At 40.5% G+C, this 14,989-nt stretch overlaps 2 protein-coding genes across 8 annotated transcripts in view; both read left to right on the top strand.

Moving 5' to 3' along the window:
* NUP107 (nucleoporin 107) overlaps nucleotides 1-2,928 on the top strand; it is a 52,040-nt gene extending 49,112 nt beyond the window's left edge. For both annotated transcript variants that reach the window (XM_081249812.1, XM_081249811.1), the window contains exons 27-28: nucleotides 2,076-2,243; nucleotides 2,612-2,928. In XM_081249812.1, coding sequence (XP_081105938.1) covers nucleotides 2,076-2,243; nucleotides 2,612-2,719 — 276 coding nt within the window. In that variant the 3' untranslated portion in view covers nucleotides 2,720-2,928. The remainder of the gene's footprint in view (nucleotides 1-2,075; nucleotides 2,244-2,611) is intronic.
* A 1,501-nt stretch (nucleotides 2,929-4,429) lies between these two features.
* SLC35E3 (solute carrier family 35 member E3) overlaps nucleotides 4,430-14,989 on the top strand; it is a 53,084-nt gene continuing 42,524 nt past the window's right edge. For 2 of the 6 annotated variants that reach the window (XM_081248556.1, XM_081248557.1), the window contains exons 1-3: nucleotides 4,430-5,054; nucleotides 5,884-5,994; nucleotides 10,064-10,222. In XM_081248556.1, coding sequence (XP_081104682.1) covers nucleotides 4,653-5,054; nucleotides 5,884-5,994; nucleotides 10,064-10,222 — 672 coding nt within the window. In that variant the 5' untranslated portion in view covers nucleotides 4,430-4,652. Of the gene's footprint in view, nucleotides 5,055-5,883; nucleotides 5,995-10,063; nucleotides 10,223-13,853; nucleotides 13,937-14,989 lie in introns of all 6 variants that reach the window. The other 4 variants (XM_081248560.1, XM_081248558.1, XM_081248555.1 and 1 more) reach the window with 3 other exon arrangements.

Genomic DNA, 14,989 nt, shown 5'->3' with positions numbered 1-14,989 from the left:
TATGACTCTCCTACTCAGACCCTTCTGATGGCTTCTCAGTGCACTTTGAATAAAACACAGAGCTCTTTTCTTGACCTACAAGATCACACATCCGCTGGGCCTTGACTGCCTCCCCAGTCTTGTATCCTACTGCTCTCCCCTCACTTTGCTCTAGCCTTCTGGCCTCTTTGCCGTTCTTCTGCCTAGAGTGCTATTTCCCCCAGATATCTGCATGGATGGCTTCCTTACTTCCTTCAGCAGTCCGCTCCAGGGTCATCTCTCTTTAGAGACTCTGCCCCACCCCCAAACCCCCTATCCTAAATAGGACATATACATATATGCACATATAGGTACATAAACACATCAACACATATCAGTTAATGAGCTTTTCTCACATATAAAGCACTACATGTCCCTGATGGAAAGAATCTTTTTGTTTTATATATTTACAGGATTTTTCAAATTTACAGGATTTTTTATTCAGATGAGAAAAATATAGGTTGTAACAGAGCAATTTATTTGCTTTTCCTTGTGGCAAATTGCTGGGCCCATCAGGCATGATTCTGGTTGGTTGATGGTTGATAGCAGCCAGCCCACTGGTATGGAAATCACCTGTAGTCAGCAGAAGAGATCACACCCTGATATTTGGCAGCAACAGGATTTCGGAGAGGCAGGTGCCAGAATCCATCCTATGAAACGAGGTTATCAGTAAGCAGGTGGAAAGGAGTCTAGGGGCCAGGGGTACTTTGCTTCTTTAGCATAGGGGGGAAAGAGTACATTGGAGCACAAATGGAGGGACCCAGAAAGAAGCAGTCTTCTTATTCCTACTAGGCCCCTAGTAGGATTCACTAATATGAATTATGAGTAAGACCTTGAGGTGTTTTAAATCTACCTCTGAAGGTAGTAAGTTCCTATTTGAGAAAATAAATGAAGGTGCTTTCCCTTTTAAAGCTAAGAAAATACAAAGCATTCATTTTAATATTTGCTTCTATGTATCTATATCTCAAAACAGGACAGAAAGGTTGACACTAATTTTTCATATGTGTGGAAACCTGACCTATGTCAGATTTAGTACAATTATTCCTTGGTATAATTTCCAGATTACATTCTGTTGCTTCACACCTCCACTTACATCTACCTTTGGAAGTGTTTTAGCAATTTAATATTATAGTCTCTCACATGAAGAGATTTTTAGTGATTAATATTGTCATAAGGAAAAAATTTTTAATTAATTAGGTGTCTTATTAGGCTTTTCAAAGGACCAGTTGGTATTTTTGCTTGTCCTGTTTTCTGTTTTGTTTTACACTATGAGTCCTATGGATTTCCTTCTAATTTTTAAGATTATTTCAGAAATTTTATTGTGGTTGGGTACCTTTTTATTATTTTAATTATTTTATTTTTCCATTTTTTATAAGAAAATGTAGTGGGTGTAAAAGGTCTGTTCTTTTTTCTGCACTCTTAGTACCCACAAAATTTTTTAGAAAGATCCCTGTATACTTATAAAGAAATGCTGTTTTCTCTACAGTGTTTTCCTCATGTATCTGTTAGTTCTGTCCCATGCAAATCTTCAGATTCTTTTAATTTTTCTATTTTTAATAAATTATACAAAGACATCATAAATTCATTCTCTGTTTAAAGAAACACAATATGTACAATGAAGTTGTCCTCCCTGTGCACCTCTCCCCTCATCCTCCTGATCCTTCTTCCCAGCAGGAATCACTGCTGTTGGTATGAAGAGCCCTCTCAGTCCTTCTGGTTATCTGTCTGTATTTCCTTCTGTATATATCCAGGGCAATGGTTATTATTTTCTGTTCTGATTTTTGCTCTAGTCTCTTAACTGCTTTTCCTTTTATGCATGTTTTTATTTAAGACATAGTAAGTACAAATTCAGAAGCATTCTGTTTTCATTATCAGACTTCTGACTCCTCTGAAGATACCATGATAGAAACCCTGCCTTGTTTCATTTTTAATTAGCATGGTAAGCTTTACAGAAACACTTTAGCTTTTACCTGTTGCTTTTTGGTTTGATTCATTGACTTTTTTTAAGGGTATTTAGCTTAAAGTTGCTAGAATGACTACTTGATGTCTGTCTGTAGGATGCTGAGGAAGACCATGAAAGAACATATCAAATGGTTTTACTGAGAAAGCTTTGTCTGCCAATGTTGTGTTTTCTGCTTCACACCATATTGCATAGTACCGGTCAGTATCAGGAATGCCTGCAGTTAGCAGATATGGTTTCCTCTGAGCGCCACAAGCTGTATCTGGTAAGTTCTAGAGCATTTGCACTTTTAAATTTTAGTGATTTGATAACCTCTGTAATAATATTTAGGTTTGTGAGATGTGTTTATATTCTTTAGATGTTCTTAGATTTTCTTAAAGTAGGGATCCAGTTTTAAGGTTTGTGCTTTTTTATCCAAAATATGTATACATTTCTAAGCAGTTTGAAGTGTATAGACTGGTCCAGAGAAGTAGCTTTGAAGTCCTGGGCTATCCTAATATACTGGCCTCTGGCTACATAAACCTTAAAGAGGAATTTCTTCTTGCATTAAGCTAATCAGGTTGATTAGGTGACTGTAAATTCACACTCTTTTTTGTTCTCATTCTTAACATTTTTCTCTTTTTTAAAAATCAGGTGTTTTCTAAGGAAGAACTAAGGAAATTGCTACAGAAATTAAGAGAATCCTCTCTAATGCTCCTAGACCAGGGACTGGATCCATTAGGATATGAAATTCAGTCATAATTCGTCTGCTGTTTGTAATCTCAATAATTTCCATGATAAATGGAAGTTTTTCTGTAAAATATATATATATTTGTAATTACTGGGTTTTTTTTCTTTTGTCTTATGGGGAAAATGTTTATGGAATTTAGGCATTTAATTTTGTACTTTTAAGCATATTATGGTGACACTTTGAAAATTTAATGTATTATATAATTCCATGTTTATTAATAAAACTATATAAAAACGAAAATTTTCTGTTCATATGAATTCCAGGAACGTCCCTCTATTATGTAATAAGAAATTGAATTTCCGATCATAAGTACTCTGAAATCTTAAAGAGGATGGAAAGTAGATACATTTTTAAGCCAAGTATATAAGTCCTCATCATAAAATTTGGTGTTTTTGGGCCTCCCTGGTGGCGCAGTGGTTGAGAGTCCGCCTGCCGATGCAGGGGATACGGGTTCGTGCCCCGGTCTGGGAGGATCCCATATGCCACGGAGCGGCTGGGCCCGTGAGCCATGGCCGCTGAGCCTGCGCATCCGGAGCCTGTGCTCCGCAACGGGAGAGGCCACAACAGTGAGAGGCCCGCGTACCGCAAAAAAAAAAAAAAAAAAAAAAAATTTGGTGTTTTTTATTTGGTTTTTTTTTTTGTTTTTTTGCGGTACGTACGCGGGCCTCTCACTGCTGTGGCCTCTCCCGTTGCGGAGCACAGGCTCCGGATGCGCAGGCTCAGCGGCCATGGCTCATGGACCCAGCCGTTCTGCGGCATGTGGGATCCCCCCGGACCGGGGCGCGAACCCGTGTCCCCTGCATCGGCAGGCGGACTCTCAACCACTGCGCCACCAGGGAAGCCCCAAACAGATGATTCTTAAAGGAAGACATACCTAACCATGTGCCTGTGAAAACTGCTCAAGTCAATGGTGAATGCAAATTAAAACCATGAGATACCACTATACATCCATCAGAATGGCTAAAATCAAAGACTAACAACCAAATGTTTGGGAGGATGTGGAGCAACTGTGACTGGGACATATTGCTGGGGAATGTAAAATGGTGCAATCTTTGGGGAAAGTTTTGACTATTTCTATTCTTGTGGATAACTGTCTATTTTATTGGCCTTTTCAAATATTCTATTATAAACAACCATCTACCCTTTAACCCAGAAGTTTCACTCAAATGCATAATGTTTAGAATAAGTAAAGTGATGTAACAACAGATGAAATAAATTGAAAATATGGTAGAATACCATATACATCTCTGACCAAGTATATTAGAACATCTAAGTAAAATGGACACTTTTCTAGGAAGATGAAAAACCAAACATTGATTCAAAAAACAAAATCTGAATAGTTTACTAACCATGATGAGTATATGAGGGGTCATCATACTGTCTACTCTTCTGTATGTTTGGATTTTTAAAATAAAATGTCTAAAAATATGGTTTCAAGAAGTAATGCTTTCCCCTGTCTGGCGAGGGCTAAATTTGCTCAGCACCAACAATACCTAGCAAGTCGACTCAACCGACACAGAAAATACCAAACAAGAAAGGGGTCCCATATTGGCGCAGCCAGCTTTAGGTAACCCAGGAGGTAGTGGACCAAGGACGCAGCTCTCCGCACCCAAAGCTCAATGCGCCTGCGCAGGTAGAGGCCGCTTCCTGAGCTGTTCAAGGGCGGAAGCGCGGGCTCCCCGAGTCACGTGGCCGCGGGCGGAAGGGGGCGGAGCGTGCGGGACGTGCTGCCGCGTAGTCTGCGGCTGAATGGGCGGTGGCAGAGCATGTGTGATCCGCTGAGGCTGCTGCTTGCCTGGGACCCAGAGGTTGCATGCCTCCCCCCGGCCGGACCGTAAAGCCAGGGGCTGCGAGGACGCGACGGCGGAGGAGGAGGCAAAGGGCAGCTGGAGATAGGCCGGGCGCCCCTTTCCGAGGGTGAAGGGCCCCGGCTCCGCGGGGGTCATGGCAGCGCTGGCCGACAGAGTACGAGGCAGAGGGCGCATCGCCGCCGGGCTCCTGCTAAACCTACTGGTGTCCATCTGCATCGTGTTCCTCAACAAATGGATCTATGTCCACTACGGCTTCCCCAACATGAGCCTGACCCTGGTGCACTTCGTGGTAACTTGGCTGGGCTTGTACGTCTGCCAGAAACTGGACATGTTTGCCCCCAAAAGTCTGCCGCCTTCCAAGCTCCTCCTCCTGGCCCTCAGCTTCTGTGGCTTCGTGGTCTTCACCAACTTATCTCTGCAGAACAACACCATAGGCACCTATCAGCTGGCCAAGGCCATGACCACGCCGGTGATCATAGTCATCCAGACCTTCTGCTATAAGAAAACCTTCTCCACCAAAATACAGCTCACGCTGGTGAGTAGCTTCAGCTGGGCGAGGCGCACCTCCTTAACAACCCACCTCCTGGACAGTCTTTCTCCCCGGGAAATTTGAATGGTTAACCTTGCGCCACATTCTTTCCCGTGATCTGGAAATCCACTCGAGTCCTCTGTGAGCAAGTGAACTTCAGGCTTATTTGGGGAAGGTGAAAAAAATGCCATCTTGGCGCTCTATTGGGCTTTTAGCCTAGTAGAGTGTGCTTGTGTGAGTTTTAATAACTACTGTTTGATGGAAGTCCTTAAATGCTATGATCGGTAAGAAAAGAAAGCTGTGTTGGGTGATGCAAATCTGTATGGGATTAAGTGCAAAAGCTCAAACTGAAAAACGTTTCTGATAAACGTAAAGAAGTCTCAGGATATGTTTGCGGCGACATACTGCAGAAACTTCAGCGTCTTTAAATAAGATAGACTAAAATAATTTTAGCACTTCATAACTTACAGTATTTAAAATCTTAATGCTTTTGTTATATGTTTATGTTTATATATTGTTTAGACACTGGTTTTGGGGTCCATTTACTACTATGTGCACGCATGTGGTATTTTCTTGCAAAGTGCAACGCATCGACTCATTTTACCCAGAATTTTAAATAGAATTAAATGTGAGCGTAAATATAGAATTATCATATTTCATTTTGAAGAAATAGGCTTACCAGTCCGTTTTTTTTCAAATGGAAAAAATATTTATAGAGGTTCATTGTTTCCTAATGATGTTTTTATGATTAACCTTTCAAGACACTGTGAAAGGAATACTAATTTTATGTCTCACAAATTTAATCTGAACAACGTTTACCTCTTTTTCTTTACAGATTCCTATAACTGTAGGTGTAATCCTAAATTCTTATTACGATGTGAAGTTTAATTTCCTTGGAACGGTGTTTGCTGCACTTGGTGTTTTAGTTACATCCCTTTATCAAGTGGTTGGTAATTTTTTTTTCTTTATGTGCCCTTTTTAGCAGATTTCATAAATTTTGAAGCTGTGCCCCAAGGTTTAGACAATACAGTATAGAGACAATAGACTGTTGGGAAGAAAGCATAATTGCATAAATTGTCTGACTCAAGGTGAAGAGAAGAAAGGAGACAGAGAAACTTGGGTGTATGATGCTCACCAAGTACCTCCCTACCTGTTTGTAAGTGTATATTACCCATGCTTAACAGTCTGAGTTTGGGGTGATGGTATATTATTTTCTGGGAAATCTTTACAAAATGAATAGTAAGACTTTTTACTTGAGGATTGAGTCCATTGGTTGTATTTACCATTTACTCTTTAATTATGACATTACTGTGAAGGAGTGAGTACAGGTGCAAAAATTTGAACAGGAAAGGAAAATTTGAGATTTATAAATCTTTGCCTCAGAAGATATGCTGCTGTTACAGCTTGTATATTCTAATCATTTTTCTCCATCAATATCTTATAGCAATGGGTATTTCACTTATTGCACTAGCGCGGTGCCTTGCCTGTAACAGCCATTTATTTGACATTTGTTCATGGATTCACTTGCTTCGTTACCATAAAATCTCAACAAGTATTTTTGTTTCTTATATAGTGGAGAAAGAAATAGTGAATGGCGAAGGGTACAGTGAAACAGTGTTTTCTCTGTACTGAAAACCTTGGACTGGAAATTCTGGTTTCCAGTGCCTGCATATGGGGAATCAGAGCCAAAATGTGTGACCAATTTTACTTTTTTCACAAACATCCACTGGTTATAAACTAAGGCATCCTTGTTATGAATGTTAGGAGTTTAATAATACAGCCATAGCATCTTAAATTTTCTAGTACTGGTCATTTCAGAAACATTGTTATGTGAAAATTCTGAGGTTGAATACATTTCTTAGTGGCAGAGAAGCAGTTTAAATGAAAGAGAGCAGTGACATGAGAGGGTGGGGCACCCGCTCAATCTTGTCACTTGGCCTCAAGATATTCTGTCTTTTACTGCAGAGAGAAATCAGAGGAAGCTCAGGTTTGTGCTTTAAGAAAATTGCATTTGGGCATACTTCAGTGAGTTTAAATTTAAATTTTTTAATTAGATACAGTAAGTGAACATTTCTACTTCTCTTTTTTGTTAAATGGACTTTATTTTTGACCCAGTATGGATTAGTTATTTATTAGATATAGCAAGAAATTTTATTTGTTGAATGTTAGAATTTCTTGTATTCCTTACACATCAATTCAGAGTACTCACTGTCCATGCCAATATGACCGTTTTTGTTCACACAAGTTTCAAAATTGCTATAGGGTGGAATCAAAGGATTCTGTATCTCTCAGGTAGATATTTGAAATGAGATTGACCAAGGAATGATTGTAGACTAAGTCATGGGCAGAGTTTTTGATTATCAGTAAATGGTAAAAGTACTGGTACAGAACAGGTGTATTCCCTCCCAAAATTCATTTTAAGGAAAGTTGTATTTTCCCATTGTAACCTGGTATAATTTCTAAGTTATTTCTTCTTATACTGCTAGGGCATTAAAAGGAATTAAGAGCTGATTGACCAACTATTAGTTTTAGTTGTAGAAAGATGGTTGACTCCTTCATTCATTCAACAGACATTTCTGCTTTTTGCTCAACCTTCATACAAAGATAAAGGGCAGCTATAATCCAGCATTGCAGAAACACACGGAGACAGCTGATAACAAGTCGTATAACTCAGAGTATGAGGAAAGTTCTGAGGAACACCAGGGAAGAAGGGGTAGTTCTGCACGAGGGCGGTAGTGAGGTAAGACTTTATGGGAAGGTTAACAATTTAAATTGAAGAACGCACAGGAATTCGCTTAGCAAAGAAATAGAGCAGAGGTCTTTCTTTGCAATGATGTGTGAAAGTACAGAGCATTTTTGGAGGACTTGATTTGTTTGGTGGGACTGGACTGTAGCTGCGTGGTGGAAACACAAGGCTGAGGGGAGGGGTGAGACCAGATGGCAGAATCTTGAGTGTTATGCTGAGGAAGTGTGCCCTTTATCCTGCAGGTACCAGGAGAGGAGTTCAGATGGGCAGTGACTTGATCACTCCCTGTGTTTTAGAAACTTCACTCTTGTGGCAGTGAAGGATGAATAAGAGGGATGACAGGGTGACAGGCAGAGCAGTCAGGAAGTGCTCCATGGTTTAAGGGGAAGACAGGAAGGACCTGAACAAGGACAGTGGTACTGGACGTGGAAAGGAAAGAGCAGACTTCAGAGACCTTCTGGAGAAAGAATTAGTCGGACCTGACTGAATGTGAGAATGAGGAAAATAAGGAGCCTGATCCTTGGAGGAGATTATATCATTAATTATCGGACCAACACAGGAGGAGCTAATTTGGAGAAGGAAGTAATCAGCTTAATCTTAAACAAGCTCCTTCAGGTGATCTAACTGAAGATGGCCAGTAAGCTGTTTGTAGAAGGTGGGACTTAAATGATGCTCAAGGAAGGAGGTCAGAGCTGTAGATGTCAGCGGATAGTAAGAGATCAGTCAGGGAGATAAAAGAGGAAAGCCAGACATCTCCCTTACAGGTAGTAAGTGAAGGAACAGGTGAGTGAGGAAGCAGCGCAAACCAGAAGTTCTTCCAAGAGAAATCTGCAGGTTCTGCAGAGGGCTCCGGCCGGGAGGGGACCGAGGGCAGTCCTTCGACGTGGCCACTAGAGGTGAAGGTGCCCTTTTGGGGAGCAGTTTCATGAGAGGGTTGGTGGGCAGAAGCCAGGCTGCACGACAGTGAGGGCAGGTGGTGGCCTGAGAGTCACCACCATTCCAGGCTGTCTGTCCTGTGTCAGAGACACACAGCTGCCCAGAGAGGCTGCTGGAGCAACACAGGGCTGTGCACATACCCTCTGCATTCATTTTTGCTTACTGCTGTGTCCCAAGCAAAAGAATCAATTCTTTGTCCTTCATGTTCACAGCAGACTGTTTTTAAGGCTGACAGGAATATGCTTCAGATTTCTTGCTCTTCTATTTTTGTCTTGGTGAATTTCTATAGACTTAGAGTTTATGTAATAGGATACCCGGACCTACAGGAAAGAGGATTATGTAGGAGCAGTTATTCAAAAGCCTGGCTGGGGGCTTCCCAGGTGGCGCAGTGGTTGAGAGTCCGCCTGCTGATGCAGGGGACATGGGTTCATGCCCCAGTCCGGGAAGATCCCACATGCTGCAGAGCAGCTGGGCCCGTGAGCCATGGCCGCTGAGCCTGCGCGTCCGGAGCCTGTGCTCCGCAACGTGAGAGGCCTGTGTATCACAAAAAAAAAAAGCCTGGCTGTTCCTGCCACATCTTATTCAGACAGTTCTCTCAAGCTTTCTTTAAAGCCTCCTTTTCAGTTATATTTGTGAAGCATTTTGAGAACTGATGGGATTTGAGGCTTTGGGGTGTTGGTTCTACCGAAGGATAGTCTTTTAAAGTTTGTGATTATCTAGTTTATTGAGGAGTATTGATGTGGGATTACCCACCGAAACGTCAGCTATAAAGAGGAAAGTTCCTTCTACCATCGACTGGGTTTCCTGAAGTGAATGAAAAGACCTCACATACCTTTCCAGCCACACATATTGGCAGCCACCTGGGATAACTGAGGTTTCTGTCAGTCTGTAATTAGAGTCCGCCCTGCCTCCCAGTCTTCGTTTTGGGGGCCATTTTTAGAAAGAAAATGAAGTCTGACACTGCATCTGTATTCCTGCTTAGAAATTTCCATTCCTGCCTAATTTTCCCAAGATCGCTGATGCCTGTGGGCCCCAGTATGCATTGACTTTCCCCATCTACTCGGATCAGGAGGGAAGAGAGGATTTTTTTCTCCTTTATAATTGAGAAGAAAATAGATAATCAGACATTGAATTTATAAAGCTCCTTTCATCCAGGAAGCTTAAAGGATATACGTATATATTATTGATCTTTGAAATCTTGTAGACTCATTAGGCATTTCCTCTTCCCCCCGCCCCGCCTCACATTCCCACATTTGTGGCTAGAGTTGCATCTTTTGTTTGTTGACTGATGCTATTTTTTTCTGCCTAACTCGTTCTCTCTCCTAATTTTCAGTGGGTAGGAGCCAAGCAGCATGAATTGCAAGTAAACTCGATGCAGCTGCTGTACTACCAGGCCCCTATGTCATCTGCCATGTTGCTGGTCGCCGTGCCCTTCTTTGAGCCAGTGTTCGCAGAAGGAGGAATGTTTGGTCCCTGGTCGGTCTCTGCTTTGGTAAGTTATAATTGTTTTGGTGTCTAAGAAACAAGATAATAATAATTTCTCCATTATTAATGCAACTTTTAGTTTGCAGTGCACTAGCTCAGATCCATTCTCACATTTAGGCTTTATAATCACCCTTTAAGGGAGGCAACGTAAGGATTATTCATTCAATGAAGAAACTGAGGCACAGAAAGATTGAGAGACTTGCTTAGGGTTAAATTGCCAGTCAGTGGCCAAATCAGGACTAGAATTCAGGTCTTCTGATGTCTGGTTACTGTGCTGAGCCCACCAGGCTATTGCCCACCAATAGTTTGGGCATTTTTTTTTTTAAATAATGAAAATATAACTTTGTTGATTTTCTTGTAACAGTGTAAGTAGTACATACTCATTGTATGCATTTTTGAACATACATAAAATTATAAGGTGAAGGTCTCCCCAAATCCTGCCACACTAAGATAAACACCTTTACCGTTTTGGTGATGATCATTTCATGGGTCTCTTTCATATACACAGACAACACGCATGTGTGTGTATGTTTAATTTCATATGTATGTAACCGTATTATATATGCTGGGTTTTCGGGAGGTTTTTTTTGTGGCTGTGCTGCATGGCATGTGGGATGTTAGTTCCCCTACCAGGGATCGAACCTGTGCCCCCTGCAGTGGAAGCGTGGAGTCCTAACCACTGGACTGCCAGGGAATTCCCTATATAGGCAGCTTTTATCATGGACTCCTTTTCCTCAGCCCTCCTACCCATACACACATCAACATCCCATTACCTCACCCCTGCCCCTTGAAATAAGTCATGTTAACATTCTAGTGTTTGTTCTTCCGTGTTTTTCTCTGTGCTATGCATACCCACATGTAAACACATACAACAACACAGGCACACATGCACGTATGTACACATAAATTACACATTGGTTTTTTTACAGAAGTGGGATCATATTACACATGATTTTCTGTATCTTGCTTTTCTCACTTAACAATGTCCCATGAAAATCCCTTCAAATCATTCTTTCAGTACCTGTATAATAGTTCCAGTTCTTAACCACTATGAACAGTATTACAGTAAACATCCTTGTACATGTGTCCTCATGAACTGGTACTTTTTATTCTATGGGATAGAGTCCTAGAGTGGAATTGCCAGATCAAAGGGACCTGTACTTTGGGGATATTTTTTTAATAAAGTTAGAAAGTATAATCCCCCTATTTAGGAAAGGAACTTCTGCTTCCCATACTTTTAACACAGTCAATGGGAACGTCTTTTTTGCTGGTGGTGTTGATTTATCAAACTTGCATAGCCCTTACTCTGCTTCAGGCACTATTCTAAGCTCTTTGCAAATATTAACTTATTTGATCCTCATAACAACTTTATTAGGTGTTTACTGATGAGGAAACTGAGAGACAAAGCGTTAAGTAACTGACTCAAGGTCCACAGCAGAGCCAGATTTTGAATCCATGCATTCCACATCCAAAGTCCACATTCTTAACCACCCTGTGAGGCTGCCTGTGAGCAGATTGATAGTTGTTTCAAATTCATATACTTTAGCATTTGCACTTTTTTCCCAAGGTAGAAATCACTGGACCATCTCTCAGGTAATATCTCCTCTTACTTTTACAAAAGTTACCCATCTTGGTCATCTTGCCTATCAACCACTGCAGCTTGAGCACCTTAGACTAGGAGGGGAGAGGCTTTATGTGACTGGCCCTCTGACAGATTTGAAAACGAGGACCTCAGCAGAAAGGCCATAAAAAAGGTCAAAGAAACAAGAGCACAGCAGTCTGAGGCCATTGGATAAGGGAAAGTCACCTGCATTCCTTCTTGTCCCTAGAGGGCATCATTGCCTCAAAGTAGAACATGTAATTGTGTTTTTAATGATGTGCCAGGTCATCAAGAAATAGGCATGTGACATTCTGTGAACTCAATAAAATTAACAAGGACACATTTCTAGAAACAGTTTTTAAGATCTTTAAGGAGCAAGTTTCTCTTAGTTGAAGATTTAATGGAACTCACTGTTGTAAAACAAATAAGGTGTTACTCTTTCTCCCTAAATAGGCTGCAAATCCAATTGCCCTGGTCTTCTTCTGACTGCACTGATTTAAAAACTGAGAAAACCCACATGGGACAGAAAGAATCTTCAAATATGACATTTTCTTTGGAATTTAAACTTCTTACTAATTCAAATTGTAACTAATATTTTCTCTAGATTCTCTTACTTCAGAAATAGAAAATGGTTTTATAACTTTTAAAATGAAATTGTGGGATACGTTTGGACAGAATGCTGTGTGTGTCTACAGTGGTACAGCCGCTTTGGTCCGCCACCTCAGCCAAGTCGGTTTACTCGCCATCCCATGCACACACCAGAGCTTTCACGCCTCCATACTTTGACCCGTACTGTTTCCTGCCCCCATTATTTCTTTCTCTAATCAAAACATGCCTTTGAAATCCAAAGACTTTTCTTGCTATCGCAGCCCAGAAGGACATCTCCTGTCTAGAGTCCTACAGAACCTATAGTCTGTTTGCCTATTAACGAGGTAGAGCTCAGGACTCATTTTCTTTTCTTGCCTGAGCTGTTCATCTTGTATTGCACTCTCTCTTTCATGTGGTTAAGAGGTAGCATGGCAGGGCAGGTTAGGAGCAGGGACTCCAGTACCTTGGCCCTTCTACTTACTGGCTGTGTGTCTTAGGCAAGTTGCTTTACCTCTCTGTGCTCTGTTTTCTTGTCTGTAAAAAGGGAAGATATTTTACTCCCTCATGGCTGTTTGCAATGATTAAATGAGTTAATATATGTAAAATATTTAGAACAATTCTTGGTGCATAATAAGTACTATATAAGTATAAGCTATGATTATCAAGATTTTTATCACATGTTCAAGCGGTTTCTAAGATCTTTGAGGGCAGGAACCCACTGTGTTCCTTACAAGGCCTGGCCTAGTTTTGTAGACACCTGATGAATACCTACTGATTGAATTTAAATAAGAATAAATATGAACAATTCAACGGAAAAAAGATCTGGAAGGATATATACCAACGTATTAATAGTGGTGAGTGGTTGAGATTTAAAGAATTCCTTATGAGTTCTCTTCACAAGGAAAAAAACTTTTTTTCTATTATTTAATTTTGTATGCACATGAGATGATGGATGTTCTCTAAACTTGCTGTGGTAATCATTTCATAATGTGTGTAAATTAAATCATGATGCTGTACACCTTAAACTTACACAGTGCTGTATGTCAATTATATCTCAATAAAACTAGAAGAAAAAAAAGAATTCTTTATATTCTTCTTGCTCATCTTTATTGTCTGGTATTTCTGTAATGAATATATATTACTTTTATAATAAGAAATTATTACAAAATAATTTTTCTTTGGATAGATAAGAAAAATGAATCTGGAGATTTACAGAGGCAGGATATTGTTGGAGTATTTTCCATTGCATTTTGTTGACAAAATTACATTTGTGAATACTGCTCATTCTGCTCTTTAACCCTCAGTTCTTGCTTTCTCCCAACTTGATTCTCTCTTTTTAAAAATATTGTTTTTAATGGTTGATAGAAGTGCCTGATGAAGTGTACTTTCACTTGATGATTGCAATGATTGCAGCTGCTTTGCATTAATGATTCTTCTGGTTTATTTGTAGCTGATGGTCCTGCTCTCTGGAGTAATAGCTTTCATGGTGAACTTATCGATTTATTGGATCATTGGGAACACTTCACCAGTCACGTATCCTTTTCCTAACAACTTACAAATGCGTAGTCTTTTATATTCTCCAAAACTCTGTCACATTGATTTCCTTATTTGAGTCTCACACTCTCTATTGCATGGCCTAAACTGAGTAGAGTGAGTTATTTTTAGTCTCTTACTAGAGTCTGTGGAAATTTAAAGAACTGTGAAGTGGGGAAATGGGTTAGCTTTCTGTATGATAAATGCTCTTGAATTTTCTTAAGGAATAGATGACCTTTTCCCTTATCAGAATTAACATAGAGCACCATTCCTTGTGCATAGTGGGGTTAAATAAATATTTGTTGAGTGAATAATGGGGTGGATACTTATGTTTTCCATCACTTCAGTTCTCGATAGTTCGATAATAATAAGGTAAAGGTGTGGTTAATCCAAATAACAGAAAATAATTTCAGACCAGTTGCTCTGACTTTTGAGCTTGTTTTTGTACTTGTCTGGCTATGGGTGTGCCTGCTTTTCTCAATATTACTTCAAATCAAGAAGTGGAGTCATGACTTGAATGTCTGAATCAAACTCAACTGCCCATTTTTAACATTTTGCTTTTAATGAGTGAACACCGAGATGTCAACAAAGTAAAAAAGCAGCATATTTGCCAACTATCAGTAAATAACAGTGATAATAATTTTTTTAAAAAAACAATACCTGGGGACTTACCTGGTGGCACATTGGTTATGACTCTGTGCTCCTGATGCAGGGGGCCCAGGTTCGATCCTTGGTCCAGGAACTAGGTCCCACATGCCGCAACTAAGAGTTTGCATGCCACAACTAAGGAGCCCACGTGCCGCAACTAAGGAGCCGGCGCAACCAAATAATTTTTTTTAATTTATTTATTTAGTTATTTTTGGCTGCATTGGGTCTTTGTTGCTGTATGCGGGCTTTCTTTTTTCTAGTTGTGGTGAACAGGGGCTACTCTTCCTTGCAGTGCGCAGGCCTCTCATTGCGGTGGCTTCTCTTGTTGCGGAGCATGGGCTCTAGGTGGCGGGCTTCATTAGTTGTGGCACGTGGGCTCAGTAGTTGTGGCTCACAGACTCTAGA

Source organism: Mesoplodon bidens, assembly GCF_964165515.1.
Source record: "Mesoplodon bidens genome assembly, chromosome: 11".
Taxonomy (NCBI): domain Eukaryota; kingdom Metazoa; phylum Chordata; class Mammalia; order Artiodactyla; family Ziphiidae; genus Mesoplodon; species Mesoplodon bidens.
The sequence above is the reverse complement of the archived record's forward strand: the minus strand, read 5'-3'. Positions and strand labels throughout refer to the sequence as shown.